This window comes from Haliotis rubra, unplaced genomic scaffold (genome assembly GCF_003918875.1).
Source record: "Haliotis rubra isolate DU_JTF1 unplaced genomic scaffold, ASM391887v1 Scf2, whole genome shotgun sequence".
Classification (NCBI taxonomy): Eukaryota; Metazoa; Mollusca; class Gastropoda; order Lepetellida; family Haliotidae; genus Haliotis; species Haliotis rubra.
The window spans coordinates 7,611,822-7,639,710 of NW_025766002.1; the positions used below are offsets into that span (position 1 = coordinate 7,611,822).

Below are 27,889 nucleotides of genomic sequence, written 5' to 3' on the forward strand. Positions count from 1 at the left end.
TGGCTTTCAATGCCAACAAGGAGTACAGAGTCTGGAGGTTTGATCAGGGAGGGGCAGCGGATGACTGAAAAAGTTTATGTTGGACACGCCGAAAGGGTTTACTCGCGTGCCGGGTAATCAGGTTAAACGACTCTGATTCGAACGCACGGTGGGCGTGTTTGGCGCGCAGACGCAAACGCGCTCCAGTATTATCGGTAAGGGGACTGCTTACGACGCCAGAAACAGTTCGTTGTCAACGAGAGGATGCTATCAATGCTCCAGTTGATCTCCCGAAGTGCCATCAAACGCTACCAAGACGTGTTGGAATATGCCAGGTCGAAAAGTCGACTACGGTTCGACGTGGGGTTGTACATGGCTCCGGTGATATGCAACTGAGAGTAAAGTGGTGGGCTACAACAACGAAATAGTTGTAGCCACGGGCGACCAAAAGTTAGCGCCAACCTCGATGTCAACGCCCCCACGCCCCACCACCCACGAACCGGTGAAACGGGTATAGTGGCGCCACCCCCGGAGCCTAGGGTTCAACCAACACCCCCTGTGGGGTCACCCCCACAATCCAATCAGCAGCACATCGATCGTAAAACAGCCCTGGTGGTTGGTGGGGTAGCTTTGGGGCTTATTTGGTTAAAAATTCCTTAGCCGCTACATACACCAGACCCGCTACTGCGACGATGGCTGCCCATAGGTTTTGACTGAGCCACGTGACAGTTTTAGCCAGAGCGCTCAGCAACCACGAGACGATGCTACCAAGGATGCCGGGCAGGGCTTCGGCAGCCTTACCAGCTAGTTTAGCCAGTGCCTCCCCTAGTTTTTTTATCCAGTCTCTGACACCCCCACCACTTGGTGCAGGCGTGGGTGTACCCCCACCGCCGCCGGCAGGCGTCAGTGACACCACCAGGGTTGATATGATGAAGCCCAATGCGGTCAGAATGCTGGCGATGGTGATGCCTTGCTCGAACAGGATCCGAATCCTGTCAGCTAGCTGCAGGTGTCTTCATTTAGGACTCGACGATGGTTTCCGTGACTCTACTGATCTGTGATCGAGCGCTTCTCGGTTAGAGGAAGCGGATTCCAACCGAGTCCGCCCTCGCCTTCCAAGTTTTTATTCTCTCCTCGACACGACGCTTCATATCACCATCCGCCGGTGAGTTTTATTTTTCGCGAAGCCGATGTGCTCATCGATTTCATTAAGTTTCCCCATGTTGTTCACGAAGTTCTCCGCGCATTACGTTTCTGTTGTTCGGCCTAGGCCTCGCGAGTTCCCTCAGGGGAAATTCGGAGACCCGCAAGGGTTTGTCATGGTAACGTGGTCAATAGTTTTTCGATATTGTCCGACGTTTCTTTAGCATCCCCAGTATTGGCCCTGGCTGCTTGCAGATCTTGGACGGCCTTTGGGGAAGCTTTTACGCTACCGTAATCTATGAAGCCTAGTTCATCACGGATCAGCTGACCCCCATGGCGACTGGTGAGTGTTGACAAAGCAAGCTGTTCTCGCTGCGCTTATTCATGAGATCGACTCGGTAAGCCTTCAATCGCAGCGTGCCCTTATTATCGATTGTAAACTTGGAATAGTCCCTTCCCAACGGCTTGATGTTGTCTCTATTTTCAACCGGGCGCTTGTAATAATCGTTGACAGCTGGCTGTATAAGTTCAGTAACTTAAGGGGTAGTGAATGAGGTGTCATCCTCGAATGCCTGGGCACTATCATCCCACATATCATCCATAGGTATGTACTCTGCCATTATTTAGTATTAAAATATATTTCATTTATATAACAATGTACGGTAGAAAACTAGATCCTTTCAGAAGATCAAGAGAGCCTCTAGGTGCCAGAGTCGGCGCCAGTCGGTGACCATCACCAACAATCCCAGCAAGATAGACCAGAACCAAACTCTGCTGGTTAGATTTCCAAACCTTGGCGAGAATGACCTCATTGTACCAGGCACGGTTCGACTTTATGCTCAACCTCACGCTGACCTCCACCAACGACAAACGTGAGCTAGTAAGGAACGTAGGTCGAGCCATCATCAAGAAAACCACCATCAAGATCAGCGGTAACGAGGTGCTGAGCATCGACGACAGCCACGGTTTCACTGCTACGGGATCTCTGGAAAAGCTTAGGAGAACGCGGTCAATGACGGTACCAGGGTATCAGCAAATCAACCCGGTCGCAAGATAGGGTATGCCTTCACGCAAGAACAGCTAGACAAGATCACGGACGGTGAAAAGGCCATCGCCAAGCCGCACGGGAACCGGTTCTGCGCGTCGCCGACTTCGAAGTTGCTTCACGGACACGCCGCCGTTTTACCAGGCCGCTGGGTGATAGGCTTGAATACGAGCTCACGCTTAACGACTATAGCAAAGTAGTGCGCGCTCGAACGGTGATGAGGCCAGTTACCATAGACAACATCTCTCTGAGTTCGACATGGTCACTAGCCCGGAGCTGGCCAGGCAGGTTAGAAGCCAGTACTCTGGGAAGATGGCCATCCTGTACCTAACCGCGATACTGAGGCATAGATCAGTCGCTCGAGATAAGAGCCGACACTGTGTGGAATATCAACCTGAACGCGCCGGCGCTGATCAATGAAAGGCATCCTTGTCGTCCCCGCGGAGGATTACGAACCGCTCCGAGGGACAGCGAAGTTTTTAATCCCGAGATTGAAAAGGTGGAAGTGACCATAGAGGGCGGCCCAACCAGTTGTTCAGTCATGGTATGAGGCCATACCAGCAGTGGGATGAGATAAAAAGCTACCGAAAGCAAAACAACATTACATAACCAAGGACCTGACCTATCCTCCGCGGAAGATCGGTGAATACCTGACCACCAAGTATGCCCTATGGTTGGACATGATCCACAGATGACGATAAACTGCACGGTAGTGGTCGCCGTGATAGACAATGGCAGTGAGGGGATAACAATCCAGATTACCAAGAAGGCTCAACCTGCTGGTAAGTTGAAATTATATCTGTAACGCTATTATGGACGCCAAGAACTTAATATAGACAATGGGAGATTCGCAGGCCATCTATATATTGATTTACCCCGCGACCACACACTGCTCATAGTGCGGGCAGACGGCTGTGGGAAGACCGCTTGCTGTTGATATGTTGAGGGTACTACAGGGATGTGTTTGATAACATCGCTATCATGTGCCCTACTCTGAGCATGAATAAAACGCATTAACGGAAAGACCTTTGGTGATGACGGACCCGACGCACACAAAGTCGGTAATTCTGGAACACGCTCTACAGGACTGGTTGAAAGCTCTTCACGAAATTTAAAGGGAGTCTACACTGTTCATACTGGACGACCGTGCAGCTTAATCGCGAGATAACAAAAAAGAGAGACATGCTATCGCATCTGGCCTTCTCCGGCCGGCACGCAAATCACAGCGTCTGGGTACTAACGCAGAAGTTCAACTCGGTGTTGAAAGACCTCAGGGAGCAGACGCGATGGGTGGCCTTATTTCACTGCAAGGACAGGGATTCGTTCGAGGAGTGTTTGAGAGAGAACGATGTGATGAGCAAATTAGAACGGGAACGGGTGAAGAAACAGCTCGCTGAAACTAAACATGCTAAGCTCGTGCTCAAGACCGACCAACCAGTAGCATATAGGGTGTTTTAGCTTAGCAATGCTTAGCAAATGCTTAGCAAAGCTAAGCAATGCTTAGTATAATGCTTAGCATTTAGTTATAGCTATGGTATTTGAAGTGTTCGTCGTGTGCAACTTAACCTTCATTTCCCTGTGTTTTGCCTGCATCGGGTATTATATAGTTAAAACTAAATCTTACTTGTTATATTATAAGATGGAGTGTGAGGAATTGCTCGAACAATTGTTGGTACCCCAATCACCACAGGTGGATGATGACAAGCGAGAGAAACTGGTGGCGCTATTGTTGGCTGCAAAGCCAAACATTACTTTGGGAGTACACTCCAGATAAAATTCACAAAATGTCAGCCGAAGAAATCGATAAGCTGTACGCTAGATACGAAGTCCCGCTCGGAGCAGAAATGACAAAGACAATAGGATCGGCTATGACCCAGATATACACTGGTATTGCGGCATACTTCCTTCCCATTCCCCCGGAGCGCCGACTTTACCTGTGGGAAGACCTCGAGAAAGACCCTTTTATCGAGCACGCCTTGAGCTCTATTAGCTGCGAGCTGTACCACAAATATGGTATGTTGTTAGCCCCGGTGACGGCGGCGATTATTACGGCAAAGCATTGCCAATTTGAGAGGAAAAATAATAATAATAGTATAGATGGATGCACAGGAGGAAACCCCACCCCAACAACTGGAGGAAACCCCCACGTTGGGGAAACCCCAACAACTGGAGGAGACCCCACAACTGGCGGAAACCCCAAAGTTGGGGGAACCCCAACCCCCTACAGTAACCAGGCAGAAGAATCCTAAGAGAGTAGCTGCCGGTAAAAAACGGTGGTGTAACCAACATAAAATTATCAGGGTGACTCACCCGGAGCGATTCTTGTTAGTTGTATGCGCAAATGCTGCCGTGGCTATCTCGTGGTTATATACACGACACAGGAAGGGAAACCCACACAGGAATCCTAAGGATTCCGGGGAGGGAGACCCTCTCCCCCAATTAGAGGTCGTCCACCGCACATATCATGTTATAATTTAATATTTTATATCATATACATAATGTCTGAGGGGAAAACGTTCATTCAACGACGATACCACGCCACAGTGGTCGCCAGTCTAGCCGTAGGATACGCCGTTGACCAAAATGGTGCTTAAACAACCAACTATCAAGCTAGATTTCAACCTGCAGGATATGGGTATGCTCATAATGAACCTTGGTATGGCGATGGCTACAAAAGACATCCTAGTAAAACAAGGGATACTACCTGAAAATATTATGAAGTAAAGATGGCCACGATAGCTATGATGGTCGGTGGGCTTAGTGAATGCCCTAGCATTTTCCGGGAGTAATTTCCTCTCTCGAAACTACGAGAGTCACACGCCGGGCTGAAATACAGGAAGAAAGAAAGCCATAATCTCGCTATTGAGAAATTACAGGCTGCCCAATCCGAAAGCACGCTTAAAAACGCCTCCAGAGGATCGATTACATTAACGCAACAACTCAGGCGTGAAAACCATGCCGCTCAAACATTCCACGATGTTGACGACGAGCCATAAAGAATACTACTTATTAACTGGTAAACGGTTGCAACCACTCAATAAACCCACACTCGCCAGTACTACACACCATCCAAGGGGCAAATGGACCGTGAACTGGGCTTCATAGCGCTGGGTATAGCAGCCGACCGCCTTGGTTGCATAAACAATTAGACTAAATACCCATATAAGTATGCTAAACATGAGACCTGCTCCATACCCGATGTAATACATACTTATGGGGAAGACCGAGGCCTGTGGTAGGAAATGCAGGACTCAGGGGTACTGTTGTTTCCACATGGGAAGCCCTAACTATGTGTGTTCTGTGTGCGGTATAGGGTTAAAGGGCACTACTGTCTATGTAAAGCTCACGGGCTTAACGTAGTCAGACATCACCTCATCTACGAGAATAAAAGACCTACATAAAAGAACGTAGGCGACTTCTCAAGATAGCAGTGTAAGGCTACAGTGGCCCAATTAGAGATTATACACACATACGATAGCTATGTTTGTGGAAACTGAGCCCAGGAAGGTTGCCTGAGCAGCTGGCAGATGGATGTGGGGAAAAGTATAGATATTAGTGTCCTCAAACCCATGATTATTAGGGAACTATATAAGGGTGCTCGCTTACAATCATTGTAAAAGTAGGGTTTGATGTGCCATGGGCTGGGCACACTTGGAATTACTTTGATGGTGGGAAGTAGATGTGCATGGGGATATAGATATACTTGTTGACGACTCGCTGCAAGTAATAAAAACACCCTACTATGCTGCGCATATTCGGGTGGGTTGAGGGAATAATCGATAAGGTGTATCTTGATTTTTACCTTACGGTGGGCCAATTAGACATTGGTTCTCTTAGGTGTGTATGCTAACTATGACCACTGTTGGTGAACTTAAGCGGATCGCCAGGCAGAGGGGTGTAATTGGGTATTCTCGAATGCCCAAACCAGCATTGTTGAAATTACTAGGTTTAGAAGCCCTCCCACGGTAAAACAATTAAAAGCTCAAGCAAAACAGCTTGGATTCACGGGCTATTCAAACCTGGGGAGAGCCGGTTAATCGCATTGTTATCACATGCCCCGTAGAGCAAAACCTCCCACTGTAAAACAATTGAAAGTTCAGGCACGTGATTTGGGGTTAGGGGATATTCCCGAATAATCGAGAAAGCCACAGCTTGTAGAACTGTTACGGCAGAATAGAGCTGTCGACCTACAGTTCGTAAGACTGAGCGTGCTGTAGGCAACTATTTGAGAGGCTGGCGATGCATGTTGATAGGAACATAGATATCGCAGATATCAAACCTCTGATAGCTGATAAGGTCAACCAGGAACTAACCAGTCTAGGAAGTATCAAATTTCAAATCACAGTTAAAATGTCACTCGATAAGCAAGTGGGGAGGTGTCACTGAGTATGTTCAGCCTTACTTCGGGTAAACAAGAGGTCGTGACCCATATAGAGACCATTGACACATCAATCGATACTAGTTTTCAGCAGATAATCACGAGAATACCTAGAACGCTACACACACTTGGGGTCTGGGTGGACTGTAGATAAAATCGATAATGTCTATCTAGACATAGCTAACTACGCATGCCGTTCAGAGGCTGGTCATACCTAGACTTGCCTCCCTACTATAGGAAAAAACATGCCATAGTCAACGTCAGGAATAGAGGAGACGATTGCTTGAGGTTAGCTATCAGGTCAGCCTTGTTTCCAGCTGACACTAATTCGAACAGGCCTTCTAGTTATCCCCAAGACGATGGGCTCAACTGGGATGGTATAGATGAACCCACCCCCATATCCCAGATAACTAAAATAGAAAAACAGAATAATCTAGCTATAAATGTCTTTGGACACGAAGGTAACACAACAATAGTGCACAGGGTCAGCCCAGTGGTGGGGAAACCCCAACTGTTGGGGGAACAGGGGGGGAACCCCCCTCGTGTTATCAATATATTCATGATCCAGCGAGGTGACAAGTACCACTACGCTTGGATAAAACACTTTAGCAGGCTGTTGTATGACCAATCGGCACACAGAGAAAAGACCCACTTCTGCTTAACGGTGCCTACATGGCTTCACACACGAGCTGATTTATTAGAATCCCACCGAGGATTGTCAAGGTGGGGCAGACGGCTATACGAAATCGACATGCCTAAGGAAGGTGATAATATCCTAAAATTCGGTAACCACAAGAACCAAATGTCTGTGCCTTATATCATATCGCCCGACTTTGAAGCCTTGGTTAAACCAGTTGTTGGGGATACCCCACAGGCGGGCTCCCACAGGTGAGAGCTTCACCCACAAAACACAAGAGCATGAAGCCTGTGGGTTTGGATACATTGTCGCCCCGTTGTGATGGGGAAACGAAAGCTCCCGGAGGTGTATAGGGGCCCTGACGCCGGGCTGAAAGGTTTCTAAAGTGTTTGCAGGAGGAAGAAAAATTATTAGGAATACACTGTATAGAGTCGCCCAATGCGTATGACCCGAGCCGACAGGCTAGCTCACGCCTGTAGCACTAACTGTCACGCGTGTGACTCACCACTGAATGGTGATTCGGTGAGAGATCACTGCCACGTAACCGTAAGTATAGAGGCTGGCTCACAGCACGATGTAACCTCAAGCTTAGAATCAACCCTAAGACAATAAACATCCCCGTTGTCTTTCACAACTTGAGAGGGTACGACTCTCACTTAATCATGCAGGCCATCGCGAAAAGCGATGGTAATATAACGATGCATTCCCAACAACATGGAGAGATACATCTCCTTCAGCTTAAACGGCCTTAGGTTCATAGATTCAGTACAATTTCTCTTGTCTTCATTAGACAGTCTGGTCAAGGCCAACGATACCTTCCTATCACCGACCGATACACAGATACCGAGACTAGACCCCTGCTTATGAGGAAGGGTGTGTACCCCTATGAGTACATGGATAGTTGGGTCAAGTTCGCCGGAGACCAGACTACCCCCATCAGAGAGAATTTTACAGCAATCTGACCGACTCGGAAATATCCCAAGACGATTACTCACGCGCTATTAATGTATGGAATAAACTGGGTTGTAAGAACCTGGGTGACTACCACGACCTGTACTTAAGGACAGATGTACTGCTGTTAGCCGACGTGTTTGAGACGTTTAGGCGGACATGTTTCAAGCAGTATAAACTTCGACCCCGCGATGGTATTACACCAGCCCAGGTCTGTCGTGGGATGCCTTGCTTAAAAGACCGGAGTTAAGTTGGAATTGCTTACAGATTATGACATGCACCTATTCATTGAGAAAGGCTTGCGAGGTGGGATCTCCATGGCAACCAAACGATACGCCGAAAGCAAATAATCAATACGTGAAGGGTTACGACCCTAGCAAGCCAAAGAATCACATTCTCTACCTCGACGCCAACAACCTGTACGGCTGGGCTATGAGCCAGTATCTACCCACAGGGGGTTCGAATGAAGGCCAAAGGAGGTCGATGTTATGAGCATCGCACCAGATTCAATAAAGGTTATATCCTCGAGGTTGACTTGGAATACCCCAAGGCATTACACATCACACAACAGCTACCCCTGGCCCCGAACGTATGAGGTTAACCCAGACTGGATGTCTGAGTACCAACATAACTTGTTAGGTGTATGTGTGACAGACGTTGAAAACTCGTGCCCAACTTAATGAATAAGACCAAGTACATCGTTCACTATCGCAACCTACAGCTGTACCTGTCGTTGGGTATGAGGCTGACCAAAATACACAGGGTGCTCGTGTTCACCCAGAGCCCCTGGATGGAGCCTTACATCAGAATGAACACAGACCTTCGAAAGCTTGCCACCAGTGACTTTGAGAAAAATCTCTATAAGCTCATGAACAACTCGGTGTTCGGTAAGACTATGGAGAACCTGAGGAAACGCGTGACCGTGAAGCTGGTTTCGGTCGAATGAGGAAGACAAGCTCAGGAGACTGATAGCCAGTCCGCATTCAACCGTAGCAAGATATTCACCGATGATCTAGTTGCCCTACACATGAAGAAAAGCCACATAAAATTCAACCGCCTGTTTTACGGGGATGAGCATCCTCGATTTATCCAAACACCTGATGTACGACTTTTATTACAACGAGCTTAAGAAACAGTACGACGACAGGTGTGAAGTTCTGTACACTGACATGGATTCCCTGCTGATGGAGATTCGAACCGAGGACGGTACAAGGACATGAAAAACACCTCAATTTGTAACGACACCAGCGACTACCCTAAGGACCATGCCATACACAGTACGGTAAATAAAAAGGTCCTAGGTAAGATGAAGGATGAGTGTGCTGGCACGCCCATAGCCGAAAGTACATAGGGTTGAGGCCTAAGATGTACTCCATACTGAAGGCCGACAATGGTGAAATCCGAAGGCTAAGGGTGTTAAGAAGTATGTGGTGAAACAACACATCAAACACGCCAGATTCAAGGAAGCCCTGTTCAAGACCCGTACCTTTAGGCATAAAATGAACACACTTAGAAGTGATGGGCATAAGATATACGGACTGACTATAAACAAGACGCCCCTGTCACCTATGGACACTAAACGCGTTGGATAGCTATTGATGGGATAAACACGCACGCCGCACGGGCATGAGAAAATTGAACCAAGAACATAGATATATAGGTGACATGTCACGAAACCAGAGAAAGTTTGAGGCTATTTACTACAGCCCGCGTGGGTACTGGAAAGGAGCTAGTGCTGTAGATAAGCTTAGCTAAAATGGCGCGAGTACCCACGGTGGAGGAGGCCAAAGCGTGGCTTGAAAACAAGCCCTGTGGCAGATCTATTTGCCGGCACCACGCCACGATGCCTAGAAGGAGGTTCGGTATTAACATACCTAATAGCGTTCACCAGGCAGACCTACTGTTCCTACCCCACGACAAGAGGTACAAGTATGCCTTAACCGTAGTGGACGTAGCCAGTCGCTACAAGGAAGCTGAACCCTTGACCGCGAAAGACTCGCCCAGGTAGCCAGAGGATTCGAACGCGATATACAAACGCAGTCCGCTGACGTGGCCAACAGAGCTGCAAGTTGACCCCGGACGGAGTTCATGGGTGCCGTGGTCACAACTGCTAGACAAACACGATACAAAGGTCAGGCGTGGCACGGCTGGAGCCCATCGCAGCCAAGCCATAGTTGAGAGATTCAATAGGACTTTGGCAGAGCGCTTTATTCGGGCATCAGTATGCTAGGGAGATGGCAAACCCGGAAAACGATCGACTGAATGGGTCGCGAGGTTACCCAAGGTGGTGTCGGCAATCAACCATGAAGTCACCCGCTCACTGATAAGAAACCGCAGACGCTTATCAAACTAAAATCAATAGTTGCAGAGTCGGCTGCTCCATTGCGTGGGGAAGGAGAAACAGATACCAGATAGGGCCCTAGTGAGGTATCTATACCAGCCGGGGGAACACGAGGGTGATAGCCGTAAGCGAGCCACCGATCCTATATGGTCAGTCAAAACTTACAACATAGATAAAGTGGACATCAAAGCAGACGAGCCAAACTTGTACTACTTGAGGGATGGGCCAGGTAGGGGGTTTGTGAGAGAAGAATTATTGATCGTACCGTACGGTACAGTGTTACCTCCAGCATAGCGGTGTCCCATTACTCCAGCCATGCCCCCGGTAGCGCGGCTAGGAGGTGCGTTCGCATCCCCCAACTTTTGTAGTAGGGGAAATGGTAGCAAGAGCCAAGGGCCCGACCAAAGCCTTACTTGTGAAATAAGGCTTTGCAGAGGCTTTGGTTGAAAGTGATCCAGAACCCCCATTGTATATACTACTATTTCTTATAATTGACGTTGAAATTATTAACAAACATAAGATTTATAAACAATAAACAAGTGTCACATGTCACATAAAACAACTTCAGTCAAAGTCATTGTGAAATATACAGTCAGACACTGGCCGGCGGGTTGTAGACTTCTGTCTGACCGTTGGCGAATCTGCCAGATTTGTCAGAGGGTCAGACTCTATTCGTGATCGCTGGTTTCCAAGTTCATGGTGTCTCTGGTTGGCATGTTTCATTCTTGTTGCTGTTGGAGAAAAAGCCCTCTGAAAAAAGAAACCTAGTCAGCTTGCCTTATAAAATCTGAAATTGATCAAAAGCAATTTTTATGGTGTGTAGCCTTAGTTTCTGTTATGTCGTTATGACTGCTACAGAGTGTGTTAACATTCAGTATCTTTGTGTTGTGCCAGCCATTGTCTTTTCATATGTTATATTGACAAACAAGGATTGTGACAGTGTTCTGTTTTGTCATATCGTTGTACGCTTTGTTTGAACATGATAAACGGAACAATAGAGGGTAGAGATGAACAACATTAACACATTAATCATCAGAGGTTTCTGTAAACACTGACAGAGAAATTTGATACATATCCAATAAAACACGAGTCTGGCTTTGTGCAACAAGAGATTGGAGCTATTAAAGCCACATAACCGATACAGGATAGGATTCAACCCAATAATAGGGCTTGAATAACAAATGTTACATTTGACCACTTTCTAAATGGTGTTGTGTGTTTTATAATACCCTGATTAAGGATCTGTGTTGTAGATGTGCATGATAGAGGCCATTAATGGGACCATTCAGCTGAAAACATATTTGAGTGGCATTTTAGAAGCTGGGAAGTACAATATAGACAAACTTTATGGATAACTTGTACCATTGACAAGCATGTATTGCTTGTCCTGCTTGACAAAGGAACAAGAATCTGTATCAAAACGTCCCACTCTTGTAATAAAGAAGTTGTTATCCATAATGTTTGTCAATATCATCCAGCTGAACTTCTGGAGCTGGAAGATTATTATTAAAATTTAATAGAAAAAACATATTCCTGATCATTCAGGATATCCTGAAAATATGATGACTAGCTCTTCTGTTCAGAGATGATCATGTTTAAAAGCAGAGCTGAAAAATATTGTGCCTGTGAGTAAAATCCGAGCCCCTCAAACAGGATGTTTAGTGGTGGGTCCCCAGTTCAACCATGTGACAGCTCCTTACCCATGTTGCCTGGTTTCTCTGGGGTATATGTCGAGGGCCGGCATCAGTTGCCTGCATCAGTTGTATTGAAGTCACTGTTGAACAACAATTAATTTGCTTATGATGCTGAACAATGTCTTCAGATTCTGATAGATGTCTTCGATTGATACAAAAATCTGTTTGTTCAACCTTGAGAACTGCAAGAAAATGTATTGAATAAAGATTATAGACATCGGTATTCAAAAACAATAACGAAAGTTCCTTGTCATAACATCAATGTTGAAAATATACATCTAGCATTATCTAGATTAATACTACAGAAGAAAACCTCAAAGATCCCAGGAACTCTGCATATGGGCATCTTGCAAAACAAAGATACCTTTCATGGAAGAAGTCTGAATATTTCCTCAGAACTTATTCTGCCTGTATAGTTAGGCCTCACAGCTATTTTGAATGATTAAGAGATGGCATTAAGTCTGTTTCCTTTCATATATTGATATATCAGCTGTAGAGCTTTACTCGATATTCTTGGATCACTGCAAGGACTGACCGTTGTCTTGTGTAATGTATGTCAAAACATGGCAGATCCTCAAGGACATGTAGAGCAAAAGTATTCTGTACACATACAAAAAGTAGGCATGAATTCTGTTATTACCATGAAGAAAGAGATATGAGAGCTTCTGAACCAGTTGGAACATATTATGTGAGGGCTTGAATGTGTGTGATTTGTCAGAAGGCAGGTATGGTTCAGGAGTATTTTATATACCAACAAGATAAAAGGGTTCCTCAAAAATAATAACTCAGTACATTGTTGGAACTTCTGCAGCTTGTGTCCATGTTTGAAGAATGAAGTAATTGTTTGAAGTACATACATGATTTGGAATGTGCAAACTGTAATCTCAGGCAGAGATTACATACAAACAGAGACATACAAATGATAATATGCATATTTTTTTTGTCAGTTGAAAATTATTTACCCTTAGGGATAGGGGCTTAAATTACAATATATTAAAGAACATGGCATTTGTTTTTATTTTCTTCATAATTGTTTTCAGTTTTTTAACATACCTTTCAGGATGATAATGATTGAAATATTTACCCTCACATAAGTATATATGCTGATATTCAAATATCCTATTTTGTAAGTTTGACAATATACTGACATTTTGTTTAGTATGTTGTTCTATGTAACATGAGACACATTGTGCTAGCTTTGATTGTCTTCTACATGTCAAGGATGGCGAACTCCCAAACCTTTTGGCTGCTGTATCATGAATGTTAATTCACATTTACCGTACAAAGCCAACAATAAAACAAAATAATACACAAAATCAGTTGAAATCGTCATACAGATTTTACCCCTTCGAAAAAAATGATAAATTAGTGTTTTCACACCTGATTAGTTTACTATTTGAATTACCAACTCCATACAAATTCTAAACTCAAGTCATGAAAGTGGTGTGAGGTTTATGATCCAAAGAGAAATGAAGTTCCTGTTTGTCATTACTAACTCACTACAAGGACGTAGCATGAGGTTTCATGATCCAATAAGTTCTGGATTGCTGGATAATGCAATATAGGCTTCGTCATGAAATGTAACCTCTGAACTAAGTTGTGAATAATGTGTTGCAGGTGTTTCTACATTGTGGATTAAGAGGGATCATATTTGTATAGTCCTTTGTCAAACCTTATCTGGCTCTGTGGCCTAGTCGGAATCCTTGAAGACTGTAATCACATACTGTATATTTGTCATGTATACATTTGTTGTTTGTCTGGTCAGCCCACTGGGATAAGATAATACTCAGTCAATATTCACGGTGCTGGGGTAGCCTTGTGGTTATTGCGTTTGCTGTCATGCTGAACGCCAGGTTCAATTCCCTATCTCTGTACCTTGTGTCAGCCCTCTTCTAGTGGCTCGAAATCACTAACTCACTCACTCACTCACTTGTGAAGAACTGGGTTAGAATTGGTCTTCAGCAATCCATGCCTGTCGGAAGAGGTGACGATCAGGATCATGTGGTTGAAAGATGTCATCGTATCCCAATTTGGTAGATCGATGCTCATGCTGTTGATCATTGGATTGTCTTTTCCAGACACTATTATTTACAGATTGCCACCATATAGCTGGAATATAAGTCACTCACATAGACCTCTAGAACTGTATGTCTTGCCTGGAGTGTGAGGACAATATGATTTTGTCCTGAACATGCATGAAGATAGGTGAGGACACTTCCTTTGAACAAATAGTCCTGTTCTGGATTTACTTAATGACCTGATGGTTATAAACTGATTCATCATCCAAGACTGTGTTCCACAGTAGATATCGCTTGTGTGAGATCAGACGATATCTCCTTGGAGATATCGTTTTGACAGGAGATGAACTTGTTGACGTCACAATGTTATGACATCGCTGCACTGCAAATCTAATGGCAGTACTGTGTTCAGAGATGTACATTTTTCTTTGAAAACTAATGAAGAGTGATTTTTGATGATAAATAGAATCTCACCCTCGTGTCTTCTGATATCCAATATATCAACACTCGTTGATTTAAGTAAAAATATCCTCGGCAAGCCTCGGATATTTGTTACTTTATCAACTCGTGGTGATATATTTGATATAAAAAGACACTCGGGTGAGATTCTCTATTCATGTTCATATATTATTCAAGTTACATGGGTTGTGTAAAGTTAATTAGTTCACTGACATTCAGCTGTTCCAAGTGAGAGGAGATCATCCACTTTCAATATACATCTGAATAATGCATCAGGCTTTTTGGTGCCATTAGAATCAGAGTGTGAAGGATCATTTTTTTTTATCTTTGATAAAACTAGTTTCTGACTGGCTGATAACAACGTCTTATCAGTCATATTTCATTGGTAGGTCAAAGGTCATTCTAGTATGACCTGTAATGAGTTGTCCGTCAGATCTTTGTGAAGTTACAGCAAGCATTACGATCTGGTTTGAATGAAGTAGAACTGCTTCAGTAACTTGACCAAATGTGTGAAATATTCTTACTGTAGAATTGTTTGTGTGCTGTTTTTATTATCTGCTGTCATACTTCTGAAATGTGTGTTTTCTTTTATCTTCTCTTTTGAGACCAAGAGCCTGTGGAGCGGATGGATTGATTCTTGTTCAGTGCCAAACTCATCAATATCCCAGCTATATGATGGCTGAACATTGCATAAATAATGCCATAGATTTTATCTTTTAGATGTTCTTTAAGAATTTTCATATTGTTAAAACATGGTCAGTGTTCCAGTCACTAGAGAGAATGTTTGGATGATGTGTATTTCTCTTAATAATAGGAGACATTTGTAAAATTTTCTTGAAAAATAATTTCAGAAGTGGGTAAAAACTCAAAGCCAAATATTGACTGATATTGATCTGTTTTGCAATTCAGTTATTGATTTCTCTTGAGAATAATAGCTCAGTTGGAGGAGATACAGATATTCCATCAAATTAGACATTGATGCCTTTGGTCTTAGGATATGTGTTTGTCAGGGTAATAGTTTGTTCTACTTATTGATGATGTCCATTATTTAGGGATGATTTATGGCCTGAGAATGTAAGTGGTGGATATGGATTATCTGTGTTTCCTGGTTGATTTTGTTTGTTGCTTAACGCTGTTTAGCAATATTCCAGCTATATGATGGTGGTCTGTAAATAATCGAGTCTTGGCCAGACAATCCAGTGATCAACATCATGAGCATCAATCTACGCAGTTGGGATGATGACATGTGTAAAGCAAGTCATCGAGCCTGACCACCCAATCCCTTTAGTCATCTCTTATGATAAGTGTGGGATGCTGAAGATCAGTTGTCATCCGGATCTTCATGGGTCCTGTCTGTTTGAACATCCACTGACAGTTTAGACTCTCATTCACTCTTGTCAATATATGAAAATTGCCAGGACTAAAAGAACAATTTGTGTTTTTTGAAACAAAACTTATCTCACTCTCCCTTTGGTACTTCACAAAACTAGAGTTAGTAGACATGTTTCATTTGAAATAAGAAAACAAAGATCACTTTCACAATGGATGTATTTTCTCAACTTTGCAAAAGATACATGCAACTGATTGAATGTGATTAATCACATGGAGCAAACCAGTTATAATCAATATCAAAACATGTTGTAAACCAATCAGCCAGTACTGTAGATTGATTTCTTACGAGTCAGTCGTCCATCTGAACGGGGTGTTGGTTTCTGACAAGTTAGTCAACTCTTACAATATTGAGTGACATGGAACTTTAATGGATCACAACTTTTGTTATTGTTTGTAACAATGTCTTAGGGTTACTCCGTACTCTTTCACCCAGAGAGGGCAAGGTTAGTAGCCTTGATATGTCATTGTAAACAATAAAGAAATCGTCATCCATAAAGATTAATGTCTTCAGGGTCTCCCTGGCACCATGGGTAACCAAGTTGTCTTGGGCGTAGGGGCGGTGGGGTAGCCTAGTGGTTAAAGCGTTGGCTCATCACGCCGAAGACCCGGGTTCGAATCCCCACATGGGTACAATGTGTGAAGCCCATTTATGGTGTCCCCTGCCGTGATGTTGCTGGAATATTGCTAAAAGCGGCGTAAAAACCAAACCCAGTCAGTCAGTCAGTCTTGGGTGTAGTCTGTCTGACAGTCCCTGAACCATATTATTTTTCCTAGTGCCTAGCCCTCCCTGCTAAAGCCCTAAATGAAGCAAGTCTAGATTTGGAGCTCTTTTTCAATTAAAATGGGTTTATTTGTTACAATCAAAATAATATGTATTCAGAGACTAATATAAGCGTTAGTCTATCTTGGGCGCTGCAATTCATTGGGCGGATTTGCATCATTTGACTATGTACCAAAGTTCTGATTGAGGGTTAGAATCTCTGTTTGTCTTGATAATGGTTCTCGGTTTGTCAGCCAGTGTCAATCCATGGGTTTCACTTAAGTGGTAAAATGTTGAGAATTGCATCATATCAGACTTTCCTTCCACATGCTGTGTATGATACAACTGGTAAACTGTCCAGAGAAGTGTTAAACCCAACTGACTCAGTCATTCCTTCATGTTCTACCATACACTAAATACCTATCAAAAATTTGACAGAGTCACATGTTTATGAAAACATCAATTCACATGAAGTTAAGGTATGGTAGGGTAGCCAAGTAGTGTTCGCTCATCCTGCTGAAGGCCTGGTTTTGATTCTCGCACATCAGTACAATGTGTAAATATAGACTGTCAGTGCCAAAGAATTACCCAGGGTTGAATATCTTCAGAAACAAATTCTGTTGCCTTAAGAGGAAAAATAGCTGTGAAAATGATAAGAATGGATCACATAAAATCAGTAATAACACCAGGTGTTTGCAGACAGGGTAATCATTCCCTGCCATACCATTATCTGGTGTCTCCAGCTGTGAAATTGTTGGGATATTGCTAAAAGAGGCATAAAACCATACTCACTCACTCACTCACTCACTTGTATTCAAATAATACTTTAACAGGAGTCCACTTTGGATATACACATTTTATTTGCTATGCTACAAAGAATATACATGATAAATACAATGTTTTGGTTTACATAAGAGAATGAATGAAGTGTTTATATGAGATAGTCTGTCTCACAGTCCCTGAATCACATTATTTTCCCTATTGCCAAGCTCTATCTGCAGTGCTAAAGCCCTAAATAAAGCAAGTCTAGATTTTTTTCCAGGTTCTGAATCTCTGGTCTCCCTGGGCCTCCTTTTCAATGTAAATGGGCTTATTTGTTGCTATCAAAATTATATATATTCAGAGGCTAAACGTCTATATATGAGATTATAACATAAATAATGCTTTAAGACCAAGAGCACTAAGATAGAATATGAATAGTGAATAATGAACAATGTTTTGCACTGAAGGTTTATCCCTTAATGTATTAAAAGAGTGAGTGAGTTAGTTTTACGCCGCTTTTAGCAATATTCCATCAATATCATGGCGGGGGGACACCAGAAATGGGCTTCACACATTGTACCCATGTGGGGAATCGAACCCGTGTCTTCAGCGTGACGAGCGAACGCTTTAACCACTAGGCTACCCCTTCACTCCCATATGTCAGAAGACGATATATAGGGAAAGGGTTGGTGGGTGAAAAATTAAGCATGTTGAGAGGCACTGCTGCTACGTTCTGCTTCGACAGCAAAGTAAGGGTAGTGAAATAATTATTACGAACAATGGGATCCACAATATATGCTCATGTCCATTTGCTGCCCTGTGCATTACGAGAGATAGCTCACAGTGTAAAAACACATGCTAGACATTTTTCTTCTATTTGGGTTCAATGATCATTACATTTGTTTTGTAGCGGAGTGTATTAGTGATATGACAAGGCCCTTGTTCCCTAACTCCTGTACAAGAGCTGATTGTGGATCCTTAGACCCCCTCAAAGCTGATGACACCAACTGTGCTTGTCTCTGCCTTGGGGTTACCATGCAAGGCAATTATGTCAATTATTCCGCTGTATTTGTGGAGGGACTGTCTGTGTTTAGTCGGCACTAATGTTTTTTACAGGAAGGAGTAGAAAAGGGTATAATGTAATGCAGACAAGCTGATTAAGTCTCGTAATGGATCATTTAATCACATATTTGGCTGCTGATGATCTGCTGTTTTTTTTGGCTATTTTTGGAGTAAACTCCATTTATCTGATATTGGGATATGAAAGATATTATTGAAAGGATGTTTGAAATTGAAGTAAATCAGGTTCTGGGATTATTTGTTACCATTTTACTGTTAAAATAAAATGAGGAATGTACTGGTATCTTAATGACTTTCCCAATGTGATGACTTTCCCAATACTTTGTTCATGACACATGCAATGTGTGAAGCCCATTTCTGGTGTCCCCTGCCGTGATGTTGCTGGAATATTGCTAAAAGCGGCGTAAAACCAAACTCAGTCAGTCAGTTCATGACACATGCAAGTTGTGATACTTAATTTGTGACAATTTTGAAGGTTTAGTTTTCATAATGTATTAACACTATGAAAAAGGCTTTAAACTTCCTGAATATCAGATGTCATATTTTAAAATGAAAAGTATCTCGTAAAAAATTATTTCAGATAAAAACTTGGGTTTCAACACCTGTTCGGGAACTAAGGTAGAATTTATGTTTTAAAGCTATATACAGTGTACAGTGTAGATATTACAAAATAATAATTTGTTGATTAAAATGTAGAGTTTACCTCTGGGAACAAAGTCATAACACTGCAGTTATAAATTTTGCTAAATGATAAGAGCTGAATCAATACATATTAAATTTGAATCGATATAGGTAAGTGTATGGTTTAACTGCAACCTGTTACATATTTACCAACACTGATTCAAAATGATGCCAGTAGATCCACAATTAAGCTACATGTCAGAAGTTTGACTTTTGAAGAAATCAATGCATTTCAAATTCATACAAGGTGATTCTATATCCCCCTTCTGATCTGTATTGCTAGGTGACTAAGCTACATGATATCCATGCCTTGTGTAGATATTAACTTTTACTGGTGTATTAACGGTACCGGGAAGTGATAGGGGTATTGGGGAAATCCAAGTCTCATACACAGCCAGAACAGGTTGTGAGTCTGGACATTACCAGGTATAGGTTTCACTGCGAACATGTTCAGACATTGTCACTGTCTGATATGTTGGATAGATGTGTTTCAGGGTCAGTGTGGAAGACTATCATTAACTGCTCAACAACATTTGAAGAAATTGGCAAATGGGTATTGTATGGCTTGAGTAAAAAAGTGGGTATTGTAAGGTTTGAGTAAAAAAAGTGGGTATTGTAAGGTTCGAGTGAAAAATGGCCATATGATCACTCTTAAATATCTTTGATCTTCATTCATCTGTTAATTTCGAACCCCTACCCCCCTTCCCAAAAAGAAAAAAGAAAAAAAAAATATGAAAAAGAATAAATTAAAGGAATTATGACTCCACTATATTCAAAATTAAGCAGTTTAACCTCCCTTCAAATACACTGTAACACTAATGACAAATCTGATATTTTCTACAAACCCATTATGGAAAAGAAATACAAAGGACGGTCCTGTTCCTGCTTGTGTCCCTTCCACTTGTGGTGCATGTGGAGATTGAGTGAATGTTTATTGGTAAGATGGCACTCCTCTCAGCTGTGAGAACTCGGACTATCCCAGTGAGATATATGGGACACTTGGGGTGGAAACAGTGAGGGTGATTTAGTGGGGAGAGGAGAAGCCTGATTTACTCCAGATACTAAGACTAAGGGTATATACTCTGCTCTTACTATCTAGATAGGGCTAAAACTATCCATTACACTTGATAACATCAAGGAGATTGTAGGGGATAGGGGAATTCTCAGCCAGGAGTAGTACAGGATTTTCAGTATTAGTTACAATAGGCAATCATGACTCTAATTTTTATATTGATTTTACCAGTGTAATGATATATGTGTAGAGCTTTATGAGTTAGTGTTTATGGGTTTATTGAGGGGTAGCTGGAGTTTGTTTTGGGTTGACGTGAGTTCAGATTTATTTTGGTTGAGGGAGGGGTTATGGCTAGAGGTGGGTCATGGCTTGGTAGGGGGGGGTATGGCTAGAGGTGAGGGTATGGTTAGAGGTGGGGTATGGTTAGAGGGGGGGTATGGCTAGAGGTGGGGTATGGTTAGAGGTGAGGTATGGTTAGAGGTGGGGTATGGTTATGGTGAGGTGTGTTGTTAGAGGGTGGTGTGTGAGAGATAGGATTTGATGGAAGTGGTGTGTTCAGAGAAGAGATAGGTTTTGATGGAGGTAGTGTTGGTGGTGTGGTGTGTGTGAAATAGTGGTGGGTATGGTGGTTGTTGTTGTTGGTGGTGGTGGTGTGTGAGACAAGGATTGGGTACGAGACCACTGGCATTGGCATTCAAGAAATGGGTTCGGGGTATGGATGGAGGTGGTCTGTGAGATGGGGCTGGGGATGGGGTATGGTGGTTGTTGTTGGCTGATGGTGGTGTGAGACAGGGGCTGGGGGTGGGGGTATGGTGGTGGTTTTAATGACAGTTATTATGTACGGGTGGCTGTGGTGTTGAAGAAATGGGTTCAGGACTCAGATGGAGTTGGTGTATGAGAGATAGGGATGGGGTATTGTTAGAGGTTGTGTTAAAAAAATAGGTGTGGGTGGCAGTGGTTGTGGTGTGTGAGACAGGAGTGAGGTATGGGTGGCCACTCCTTGCAATTAGCTGTGAAGAGTTATGACCCCAGGCCTCATCAAAAACTAAATTCCTGGTTTGAATCCTGGTTTGCCCTTAGCATGTATTTAGCTGTATCAGTACCATACCCGTGTCTGTGGGTTTCACCAAAGTGATAACATTTCTCTGTTCACCCAGCACAAAATGGGTACCCGGTGGGATAAGTCATGTGACTAATAACCGTCTAGTGCCTCACAGGAAGCTTGGGTTATCCGGAGTAATAATAGTCTCATTGTAGCGCTTTGAGCGTGCCCCTCTGTGATGCGGACTTCAGCACATTACAAATGCCCGTAATATGATTATAGTTATTGTTATCGGTAACCTGCATTGTTTTAACTTTCCTCCCGTCTAAAGCTGACATGCACTAATATGACCAGAATATTGTTCAAAGATCATTAACCACATCTTACTTACTCACTAATGCACCATAGTACAAACTTCGGACAGGACCAAACAAATGCATGAAGACGTCCCCTGAAGCTTCATTATAAGTGGAATTATGTTAAAATCTGTCCCCAATATTGAATGCTTAAATCTTTCAATACCAATGCTTTCAATACCCAACGTTAGTGTTAACATGTGGGGCGGTGGGGTAGCCTAGTGGTTAAAGCGTTGACTCGTCACGCCGAAGACCCGGGTTCGATTCCCCACATGGGTACAATGTGTGAAGCCCATTTCTGGTGTTCTGCGTAAAACTAAACTCAGTCAGTCATTCTGGTGTCCCCTGCCGTGATGTTGCTGGAATATTGCTAAAAGCGGCGTAAAACCAAACTCAGTCAGTCAGTAGTGTTAACATGTGGGTAAAAAGCACCAAGGATCAAACATATATCTGGAATCTTGTCTATCAGGCATGGCCTCCCAAAACAGGACCTGTGAGATAAAACGTTTGATTCACTTATCTCCATTTATCCTTTGTCTGTTTGATGATATTATGTACATGTTCCAGAATGATCTCACATGATGTTAAAAAAACTCAGTTTATAATAGAAAATCACATGATTTAAAAAGGACGTATTTGCAGGTTCCATACACATACAGTATGTACCTCGAGCTACCTCATTAGCTGTCCTTGATGTAGGGTGCTGACAGAAAATCTTACTTATCTCACACGATAGCTTTGACATGACTTGGCCATTAACCCAGGAAAATAGCCTCACAAATCACTGTTAATCCCTCGTACATATACACCTTACACATTCTTCTGTGGCTAGGAGTCTAGAGTTGTCTTCCCATGGCACACAATGTTTGCAAGCACCACCCAAATTTATCCATGTTATATAGATATAATATTGGTAAATTGATTTTAAGAGCCATGTGGATATTGAAATCTTGGTGATAAATGTTGAAGTACTTAGTTACCAATAACAGACATGATATGTACATAACACTTATCGAATGTCATTGATCTATGACAGTTGTATATATCAAATGTGTTATGCTGAAAGTGACGACACTTCAGTGAATGTTGAACTGCCTTTGTTTCGAGTATCAAGCTTTAGATATGAGGGTCATATTTCAATCAAATGAGTGTCTGCTGTGTTATAAACTAATCCAATGCACGTTACATTGTTTACCTGTCCATCAAGTAAACATGTCAATGTTTGTTGCTTGTTTCATCTGACACACTGAATTAAGAACCTGTCCTGAAAACAATTATACACTTTAATATATATGACAGTAAAGATTGTGATTCAGTGCTCCCAAATTTGCTCGAGTGACTGTATTTTAGTAGATTTCAAAAACAATCGAAACCTACTTAAGAGTAAATTTCCATGCATGTTTTAGTTTGTCCTTTTCGTTTTTACCTGGTTACTTGGTTGTAGGTTGCTAATTAGGAGATAAACACTATGTGTTGGCCAATTTCGTGTGTTATTGAGTATTTGAAGCATGGGAATTCTTCGGAACCGACGACATCAGCTGGAGGTTTCAAATGAAATATTCCCGTGCTTCAAATACTCAATAACATCTGAAATTGGCCAACACATGATGTTTATCGACATTGTAAACACAAAAGTAAACCAAAAGGCCCACATAGGTTTTACTGTCTGCACTCATTGACATCGAGTACGGGTACGGTAGTGAAGTGTTATCAGCTGGCCATTTCAGCTGGTTCCCATTATCGGTAGCATCTGGAACTGCTCATTTGTGACATCATTCCGACTTTACGTCACAATATGATTTGAATGACGTCACCACTGCTGACGACGCAGCAATACAATTGTGTGCAGTATTTGTACGTGTCAATACGCAGCGAATAGTCTTGCAATTTCGGGGAATCGAATGCCATTCGATCATGTTTTTCAGTTTAATGAACATGGTGACTTTTTGTTTACAATTTGTGTTGGAGCCCACTGATGTCTGTGTCAGGGGACAGTTGAAATTTATTGTTTGCTATGTTGACTTACTCAATTTAATTGTCGTTGTATTTCATACAAAACTCCTTCAAAAACAGACATACATACAATGTACCTGGGTTCAATTCCTAACATGGGTACAATGTGTGAGCCCATTTCTGGTGTTGCCTGCCATGATATTGCTGGAATACTTCTAAAAGAGTTGTAAAACTAAACTCACTCACTCACTGACTTAAACCCCTTATATATCAATAAGAAAAAGAATATATATCTATTTATAGATTTCAATTCTGCTGTCTCTGCAGTATGTTATTTGCTGAACAATAGAATGGGATTATTAGAATAGAATTCAAGAATGTATTTTTTAAAGATATAATTCTGTTCTCTTCAGGTAGAATTGATGTTAATTTCTTCATAATTGTTTTATGATATAACTTGTATGTTTTCTTTGTTTCAGTTAAAAACAAAGCAAGAATACACATTGAAAGTCAAACATTTTCTACCTCCTGTGGTAAGTTTCTTGTGGTTATCGTCTGATTTTCTTTACAAAATGTCCGCACCGTGTTTTTTTTCCAGTTTTAAGTGAGGACACATTTTCTGGAAAAAATGACTTGCAATAACCTGATTATCTCTGTGTAATTTCAAGCATGGAGTAGTTGCAGTAAAAAGACAAAATCTTCAAATTGAGCTATTTTGGAAACAGAAATGCTTTGTAATTGAGTTCAAAAGGAGGTGCCTAATGCTTGCTTTAAAATTGTGAAAAGATATTATCAGGAATATATCCACACAAAAGGCTTGCTGTAATTGTTGAACCTTTTCAAAATCTTGGCACCGAGTTTGGAAAGATAATCAGTTGAAAACTCATATTGAAAGATTCTGTGATTTTTACAGTCGCAGTGAATGCCATTTACCATGCAATGTACAATAACTACCCGTCAACAATATGAAACATGAATCTCATAGTCTCTATAATTGACAAACAGGCATGGAAAGGTTGAATAGTACTAGCACAAACTTGAGGTGTTGTTGTCAGTAATTGCTGTTGGCGCCGGTCAACGTACAACATATTGATTTTCCCATTACAGGATTGTGTTGAAAAACTCTTGATCAGCAAGTAGCTCTGAATCCACTGTTTGCTAAGCCTAACAACTCACATTGATTATCAATAAATATAGGGCCACATCGAGCAACTGTTGTTTTTGCGATAGCCCTGTTTGTTTCCGAATGTTTCTGCCTACGCTTGTAATTTGTCAGTTTTCCTTTACAGGTGATTGCTCTAAGAAGGAGCATATTACTAATATGATTTATTGTTGTATTTTGTTTATGGGTGATTAAGTAATTGTTATGTTGTATTTATTGGTGCCCCAGTACTGTTAATGCTTGTTTTGACATAGTTAATGTGTCAATTAATGGTGATATACAGACAAGGGTAGGAAACATTTCCCTTTGTTATAATTAATTTTAATCTTAATCTGTTGGTCTTAAATGTCAGTAGGTCCTTTGATAATGGCTAGCCCTGGGGTTCAGATGCCATAATGTACTTTGTGGAGTTTCACCCATTTATCCGTTCTGGATCAAATGTTTGTGGATTCAGATGCCAGATTTGATGCAGTTATCATGGAGTTATAATTCATACAAAAATTAATTATTAATTATTACCACTACAAGCGATATATTAGGAAATATTAGGAATGTAAATATAAAATATTAGTTTCATCACGATACCGTTATGCTACATTAAAATGGGTTTGGTCCGTCAGCCCCAAACATATCTGTTCATAGGCTTCACCCTAATTCATACACCTATGACTTATTCATGTAGGTTTAAGTCTAGCACCTTAGGGCTTGGCTGTCAGAAGCACTGCCATTAACTGTGTAGAGTTGCATATCAATGGCATGCTACAGACTTATGAAAAGGATTGTCTGGATCTGTTTCTAAGTTTCTTAGCACCGTGGCTTGCTCATGATGCTTGTGGGGGTGGTGGGGTAGCCTAGTGGTTAAAGCGTTGGCTCGTCACGCCGAAGACCCGGGTTCGAATCCCCACTTGGGTACATTGTGTGAAGCCCATTTCTGGTGTTCCCCGCCGTGATGTTGCTTGAATATTGCTAAAAGCGGCGTAAAACCAAACTCAGTCAGTCAGTCATGATGCTTGTGGGTTGCGCTTTAGTACAAAGGCCTCAATAAATTTGGGCTTTCCTCCCAAATCAGTTTGATGGCCGCCACTATGATATGAATGAGATGCTATCCAAAGCGGAGTTTAACAAATCCCCTCACTCATTCACTTACGAAGCATATTAAACTGACGTTAGTAAACTGGAAGATTGTTCGGATAGTTGTAAACTCCCTATTTGTTCTCTCATTAAAGTTGACACGTGATAGAACTGAAATACTATTTGAAGAACTTGCTCAATCACCCTCATCTACAGGCTTATTCTTTCGATTTGTTATTTTTGAGTGTTGATGAGAAGAACAAACCCAGTTCACTCTCATATACAGGCCTACAGTTTTGATTTGTCATTTTGTAATTGTTTTTTTGTGTGTGTTAATGAGTGTAATGCCAGCTGACTCACTCACTCACTCTCATATACAGGCCTATGCTCCTGAGTTGTTTTTGTTGGAAGCATCCGGAGATGTTTCATTAGCCAGTGAAGGGGACTCCCGGTCCCAATCCTCATTCCGACAGCTCGGTGACAGTCCCAAGGGAAACAACCGGGGCTATAACTACCGGGACGATTACCGGGACCCGGGATCCCGAAGTTACCGAGATGACAAATACAACAGTGAGTTCGGGAAATGTATTCTGTTGAGTTTTTGAATTTTGAACGATGGTTAATTTGGTTGGGTTTTCTGTTGAATGTCATTGTTTGATTGGTTTCATTATCATTTACATTGGATCTCTCATTGGTAGACAATGTATTCTTTCATTCATATACAACTAATCCTTATTTCCAAACAACAATAACAAAAGATGTCGCTTAAATGAATGATATCAAGATATGATTTGTATACATTATTTTATGCTTCATCACGGATCTTGCTTCAGCCTGATGAGAAGATGTTCACTTTCTCTGAGAGTGATTTAGGAGTTTTATGTTTCTGAGATGTGATTATTTATTGTCATTGAACAGATGAAAGAGTGCTTATCTTGAGCTTCTTTTACAGGTACATATTTTTTGTAAGTGATAAGTAATTAATTTATCTTTTTATAGATGGTAAATTGTACATTTTCTTCTTGATTTGAAGATGGGACAAATCGCTTGCCACAAAAATATCCACGTTTGGGTAAGATTGGTTATAATTTGGTTTTACTCCAAATGTACGCTGAGCTTTCTTTCATTAATCAAAATGGCTGACTGGTTGATGTGACATATATTCCCTACTTGATATCTTTTTCAGGTTTGAAATGTTTCGTTTTGAAGATTTTGAATTAATTCTAACAAAAGATCTTGAACAGAGATGATTCGGGAGCTCATCTTTTATTGATTTATCTAATCACATCTTTTACTACATCAGACACTGTCTCTGCTGGTTAAAGGTTACTAATGAATACAAGGAAGCTGAAGAAATGATGAGAAATATTCATGGATTGTCAGTATGTGTGAAGTGTTTTTGATGAGTACTAAAGGGAGATAACTCATTGCTTTCATGCAAAGTTAACCTTTATTTGAATAACAAACTCAATCAAATCATAATACACATATATATGTGAAAATGATATCTTTTGTCCTTGGGTTCACTTACACTGTATCACTTCAATTGAAGTGAAAATATATATAGACGATTCACAAGATAGTTTGGGGATGTATTATGGCAAACCTGGATATACATTTAATTGGGGAATGTCAGTGTTTGTTTTTAAATAACAATAGTTGGATAATAATAATTGTATGTGAGATGATATAGTGTGTATGCATATGCTTTAATTATACAATAACACATGAGGAATAGTTGCTGCTGTCATGCAAGGTTAACACAGTAAAGCAATTATGCTATCAAAACATGCTGTTTCTTCAAGTTATACTTCATATGGTCTCATATTTCAAATTGTCTCATTCAGTCCCAAATCAGTCCCAAATCATGGAACTAAGTGTGACAAAGCTTAAGTGGTTCCGGAATCTATGTGGGGAATATCTCAAAAGCAATAACTTTCATTTTTGAACATTTGGCCAGTATTTGTAAGAGG

At 41.8% G+C, this 27,889-nt stretch overlaps 1 protein-coding gene across 6 annotated transcripts in view; it reads left to right on the forward strand.

Annotated features, from left to right (window-relative positions):
* The window catches only part of LOC124275462 (spermatogenesis-associated protein 1-like), a 102,877-nt gene that overhangs the window by 39,870 nt on the left and 35,118 nt on the right, over positions 1–27,889 (forward strand). For 4 of the 6 annotated variants that reach the window (XM_046711033.1, XM_046711035.1, XM_046711036.1 and 1 more), the window contains exons 4-5: positions 24,163–24,216; positions 26,297–26,486. In XM_046711033.1, coding sequence (XP_046566989.1) covers positions 24,163–24,216; positions 26,297–26,486 — 244 coding nt within the window. Of the gene's footprint in view, positions 1–24,162; positions 24,217–26,296; positions 26,487–26,949; positions 26,989–27,889 lie in introns of those variants that run through there. The other 2 variants (XM_046711034.1, XM_046711031.1) reach the window with 2 other exon arrangements.